This window comes from Mizuhopecten yessoensis, unplaced genomic scaffold (genome assembly GCF_002113885.1).
Source record: "Mizuhopecten yessoensis strain PY_sf001 unplaced genomic scaffold, ASM211388v2 scaffold715587, whole genome shotgun sequence".
Taxonomy (NCBI): domain Eukaryota; kingdom Metazoa; phylum Mollusca; class Bivalvia; order Pectinida; family Pectinidae; genus Mizuhopecten; species Mizuhopecten yessoensis.
The window spans coordinates 17,876-24,098 of NW_018479691.1; the positions used below are offsets into that span (position 1 = coordinate 17,876).

General features: G+C 39.7%; 1 protein-coding gene across 1 annotated transcript; it reads right to left on the reverse strand.

Moving 5' to 3' along the window:
* Positions 1–579: 579 nt before the first annotated feature.
* Positions 580–3,349, reverse strand: LOC110441140 (cytadherence high molecular weight protein 1-like). Its single transcript, XM_021484239.1, has 3 exons — positions 3,333–3,349; positions 1,201–2,822; positions 580–728 (listed from the first exon to the last, which is right to left on the reverse strand). The coding sequence occupies exons 1-3, from the start codon at positions 3,347–3,349 to the stop codon at positions 580–582; spliced, it is 1,788 nt and encodes a 595-aa protein (XP_021339914.1).
* Between the last annotated feature and the right edge of the window lie 2,874 nt (positions 3,350–6,223).

A 6,223-nucleotide genomic window follows, 5' to 3' on the forward strand; every position in this document is an offset into this window, starting at 1 on the left:
CCCTGGTTTCAAACATAAATTCTAAGGCTCACCGCATTTTTTTCAACTGTCACACTGCCAGGTAGACCGACAGATTTTTAGGTAGACTCTGGCCAGCGGGCCACTGTTAGTGTCAAACACTGATGATACATGTATACACACTTACAAATGAGGACATTGATACACAGCTATAAACATGCATACATAGAATATGTATTAAATTTTAAATCCCAGGTAAAAAAGGAAACAACATGCATATGCATTTATGAAAGACATTATTTTTCCCACTATCACCATTTTACAAGGAATTGAGTCTTATTTAAATGAAATAGGGTAATGCATCTAGGGGCCTAGATTAAAAGTCATTTAAGCCTGACCCCTGAGGTCCCGTATAAGTATGAGGCAATGCCCAGGGGTAAAATTTACCAGTGTTATATAGGGAAAACATGTAAATGGCTACTTCTTTTGAATAAATGTATTGATTTCAACCAAATAATTCAGTCAGTATGGTTGGCCAAAGCGGAAGCTATGTCGATCAAACTAGAGACCTTGACCCCCCAGGTGCCTAAAGGGTGGGGCCCAAAATGGGTCAAAATTTTATTAATCATCAAAAATCATCTTCTCCAGATGGGAACAAACTGTAGTTGGATTCTCCTGCCCTATGGTACGGTACATCTTGGGGCCTAGATCAAAAGTTTCCAGGACCCCTGGGGTTCCCATATGAGGCAATGCCCAGGGGTCAAAGCTCACTAGTGTTATAATTGGGGAAAAAAAGAACTGTATTAACTCGCTTGTAAGGCGACCCGACTTATAAGTCGGGGGGACGTTTTCAAGTAAAAATATTGGCATTTTCCTTCGACCCAATTATAAGTAGACACTGAAAAAATGCCATGCAAGTGGAAAACCAAAACATACTTTTCAAACTGTTGAAAGTCGTTTTCTGTTGAAAAATGAAGCTTTTCTTTGGCTTTCTGCTTATTTTGCGAGTGATTTGCAGTCGGACCCGCGGCAACAATTCAGTGTTCTTTCAATGCTTGTACCAGAATTGGTATCTCATAAACATTCGAGTGATCCTATAACTAATATATAAAATTAAATTGTTTTGTGGTCTAAAAGTTTGGATAGTTTTAGACGGCAGAAATAATGTTTAATAATTAACAAAAATTATAATTTGTTCAGGCAGTAAAAACAAAAATATTAAGTGAACAACTAATACTGTACAGGACTGGACAAGTGGTTCTGGCTGTGTCACTCGTCCAGTCGTCACAGACGAGTAAACATCTGACTGGACAAGTGGTTCTGGCTGTGTCACTCGTCCAGTCGTCACAGACGAGTAAACATCTGACTGGACAAGTGGTTCTGGCTGTGTCACTCGTCCAGTCGTCACAGACGAGTAAACATCTGACTGGACAAGTGGTTCTGGCTGTGTCACTCGTCCAGTCGTCACAGACGAGTAAACATCTGACTGGACAAGTGGTTCTGGCTGTGTCACTCGTCCAGTCGTCACAGACGAGTAAACATCTGACTGGACAAGTGGTTCTGGCTGTGTCACTCGTCCAGTCGTCACAGACGAGTAAACATCTGACTGGACAAGTGGTTCTGGCTGTGTCACTCGTCCAGTCGTCACAGACGAGTAAACATCTGACTGGACAAGTGGTTCTGGCTGTGTCACTCGTCCAGTCGTCACAGACGAGTAAACATCTGACTGGACAAGTGGTTCTGGCTGTGTCACTCGTCCAGTCGTCACAGACGAGTAAACATCTGACTGGACAAGTGGTTCTGGCTGTGTCACTCGTCCAGTCGTCACAGACGAGTAAACATCTGACTGGACAAGTGGTTCTGGCTGTGTCACTCGTCCAGTCGTCACAGACGAGTAAACATCTGACTGGACAAGTGGTTCTGGCTGTGTCACTCGTCCAGTCGTCACAGACGAGTAAACATCTGACTGGACAAGTGGTTCTGGCTGTGTCACTCGTCCAGTCGTCACAGACGAGTAAACATCTGACTGGACAAGTGGTTCTGGCTGTGTCACTCGTCCAGTCGTCACAGACGAGTAAACATCTGACTGGACAAGTGGTTCTGGCTGTGTCACTCGTCCAGTCGTCACAGACGAGTAAACATCTGACTGGACAAGTGGTTCTGGCTGTGTCACTCGTCCAGTCGTCACAGACGAGTAAACATCTGACTGGACAAGTGGTTCTGGCTGTGTCACTCGTCCAGTCGTCACAGACGAGTAAACATCTGACTGGACAAGTGGTTCTGGCTGTGTCACTCGTCCAGTCGTCACAGACGAGTAAACATCTGACTGGACAAGTGGTTCTGGCTGTGTCACTCGTCCAGTCGTCACAGACGAGTAAACATCTGACTGGACAAGTGGTTCTGGCTGTGTCACTCGTCCAGTCGTCACAGACGAGTAAACATCTGACTGGACAAGTGGTTCTGGCTGTGTCACTCGTCCAGTCGTCACAGACGAGTAAACATCTGACTGGACAAGTGGTTCTGGCTGTGTCACTCGTCCAGTCGTCACAGACGAGTAAACATCTGACTGGACAAGTGGTTCTGGCTGTGTCACTCGTCCAGTCGTCACAGACGAGTAAACATCTGACTGGACAAGTGGTTCTGGCTGTGTCACTCGTCCAGTCGTCACAGACGAGTAAACATCTGACTGGACAAGTGGTTCTGGCTGTGTCACTCGTCCAGTCGTCACAGACGAGTAAACATCTGATTGGACAAGTGGTTCTGGCTGTGTCACCCGTCCAGTCATCACAGACGAGTAAAAATCTGACTGGACAAGTGGTTCTGGCTGTGTCACTCGTCCAGTGGACGAGAAGAATTTTTGCGTGCTGAACAATATACATGTATATTGAATGATGATGACAAGTTAAGTTTCATTGTACCTTTAAATAATTTACAAACACTGAATTTACTCATATTTTCAGAGAAAAAGTAGAACTGACATTGAATACTGTTGCCCGATTGGCATAAAGTGATAAACGTTTCGTGATTGGTCAATCAGTAAAAGGTTATTTCCTAACTAGAATGATAATATCTTTATTAAGTAGTCCAAGTTTTCTCCAACTCCTACCCGCCTCCGACAGCTATCTTATGGATATCGGCTGTGTAGATTAAGTTATTTGCTTGTTGAAAAGGCGAAATTATTTCGGGACCACACAGTCACGGGAGGGACCTCGCTTGTATGAGTCAATCACAAATAAAAACACTGTACAGGCAACACTCCCCATAGTCAGACTTGTCCGTGAATGGTAATTATATCAGTAGACATCGTCCTTACAAATATATATGTCACAAATTTCGTCATTAGTGATCCATGATTTTCTAGTTTCAAAGTTTACCGAATTTTAGCAACCATTTTGACCTTATACAGTCAAACCTGTTATAGCGACCACCTGCACATAGCGACCACATGTCTATTACGACCACCTCCACAATGCAACCAGCAACCGGTCATTTTGGTCCCGACATCGTCTTATAACGACCACTCTCTCGTCATCGATTTTGGCGACCAGTCTATAATGACCACTTTTCTAATAAAAAAAGATCTGTCATATATATTTGTATTTTTGTTTTAATGTTAAATGTATGTGCTTTTATTTTATCATTCTAAATTGTAAGAGGATATGTAAAAAAACATGCTGGGCTCTGTAAACGAACACTATAGTTTAAAAATAAGAACCCTGCATATAACGACCACCTGTTTATAGCAACCATTTTGGACTGGTCCCTTGAGTGGTCATTATAGACAGGTTTGACTGTATATCACTAGTAAAGTTTGACCCATAGGTGTGGCCCCATATATATAGGACCCCAAGGGACTCATGAAAAAAAATGAATCTCGGTCCCAAGATATAACTCGTGTCTGCGGCATATATCAAATATATATATATGACAAGAATATTAATTTTTTTTGAAGATTTTCTAAATTTCCCCTTCATGGCCTCGCCCATCAGGTCCCAATTATCAAACTTGAATCCTCTTGTGCCATATATATAGAAGCTTCCTGCCAAGTTTGGTTGCAATCCGTCAATTGGTTATATGGAGAAAAAGTAAAACATGTGAAAAGTCTAACAATGGACACCGCACGACGTGGAAAGGTAATGTCTACAGCTCATGATCAGGTGAGCTAATCATTTATAAAAACTAACCTTTGTCCAAGGCAACGGCCTGACACCATAATCATAGAGAATCTCTTCTCCCGCATGAATATCTCTGAAAAGCAAAGTGATAAATCCATTGTAGAACATTGAGATATATAACCATATGTTTTTATCTCCCTAGTTCTCTTAATTAAACCAAGGAAAAGTTGATGATCAGCAAACTTATGCCAACCTTTACAATTATTAAATTCTACTTTGGTAGGTCATCATTTTATTAATACCTATCACAGGGCTAAATAAATTTTGGATTAGAAGTTCAGATGTACCGTTATCTGCACTAAACAGAGACCAATATAGTCTGGTGTTCTGTATTATCGTGGTACATATATACATCGTGGCAACACCGAGATATCAGTAATATTTCTCACTCAATCAAATGACAAGCTGCTGTCCAAAATGGATGCCGATTTGTCGGTAACAATAAAGTTGCATTGTGTTATTTCTATACGGCATGTCTAACAGAGCCTGGGAGAGGATTCTCTCTGTTCGTTTAATAAGACAATGGATTATGGTTTGTTACGCCTCAATAGCCCAATATATTTATGAATTAGACAAAAAACAATAAGTAATGAAAAGTTGAGTTGAAGATTATACGTGTCTCGATCGATCTCAAGACCCTGGCAATTTGGAAATAGACACTTTTTTCAAAGAAAATATCTTGTTAACTAGCCAAAATACATATAGGTCTACAATCATAGAGTTGTAAATATTGTTGAGTGAAGGAAGTGGATCAAGTCCATCCAATTCAAGCATTGTCTTATTATCTGCACAGGGGTCGTCACTTGTCAACGTTAGTCCTCTATTACGAGACAAGTAGATCTCAGCAAGGACCAGTGAATCTCTGGATCCTTCCATGACTACAAGTAGTCCTTTCATTTGATTAATTGCTAAATAGATAAGGACATTATTTATTTTCACAACTGCTTTATTATAGAAGACAGGAAATGGTATGTTGATTTTCAAAAATTTCTCGTACTGCCTATCTGCTTCGGACCTGTAAAATAGTATAATGTCCTCAAAAAAACTTGTCCCCACTTCGCATTTGTGTTTCTTTAGCAGCCTGTACATAAACAAGTGAAATGAAGGAGGAACTAGAAGTAGTTTTAGCAACAATAGTCCTCGGACTATAGGAAAATCTAGACAGATAGTATATCACTACATTGCTCCTAATATTCAGACCATGCATGCTTCCAGAATAAATTTGCTTTTTTTTTACAAACATGTTAAAAATTGCCGTTTGCTCCTAACTATGATAAAGATAATAAAACTCTGTCAGGATTGAAATATTTCCTCCTGAGAGACAATCAATGAAACAATAGTATTGGTAAAGAAATGTGATGATCTAAGAACAGATTACTACCAGCTTATCATTAACTGCTGTATAAAATACAAAATATAATGTGTCTCATTTTGTAAAAGCTTGCATTCTGTTAAATTCAGGGTTTTCGCATTATTTTTCAAACCTTCCTTATTTTTGCCCAAACCCACTTAAAAAGTATCTAGATAGATTTTTGTTCAAAAATTATAACAGGTTTGGCGATAGTTAATGTTCGGCGAGTCTAAAATAAGCTAAAATAATGCCCGGTTCCTGTAATTGTTCAACAAAACTAACAGCACTATAGATGATAAATAGAAGATCTTATAGGAGTGTCCATACATGCGATATTTATTTAACAAGTTCAATAGGTGCCACGAGCGTTTAATAAAAGATTCTATTTACCATGTAACATATATATTTAGTAGAAAATAGTGATGAAATGATCTCGATTGTAATGGAAAAATGATCGGTTGACAAAATAATTTCCGATAATCGATAGTAAATTCTCATTTATTTTTAAATTGTTTTAACTAAGGCTATGTATCGAGATAGAAACCTGACTTTAATAGTCCTTCCTTGAAAATGGCCAAAAAAACTTCAGGGTAGGCACAAAAATATAGGGTCGGTCGGGTTAGCGGATACACGATGGTAACCTGAATCATTGAATGAGTCAATATAACATAAAAAGGTTTCTTGAAAGATTATCGTTCCGTCAAGTTTCGGTGCAAAATACAAAACTGTTATTCATGTT

Bases quoted from the DNA above. Each gene is read 5' to 3' on its own strand.
- LOC110441140 (XM_021484239.1), bottom strand. The intron at 729-1,200 runs GTACAGTATTAG...TTATAACACTAG, and splicing joins AGAACCACTTGTCCAGTCCT to TGAGCTTTGACCCCTGGGCA.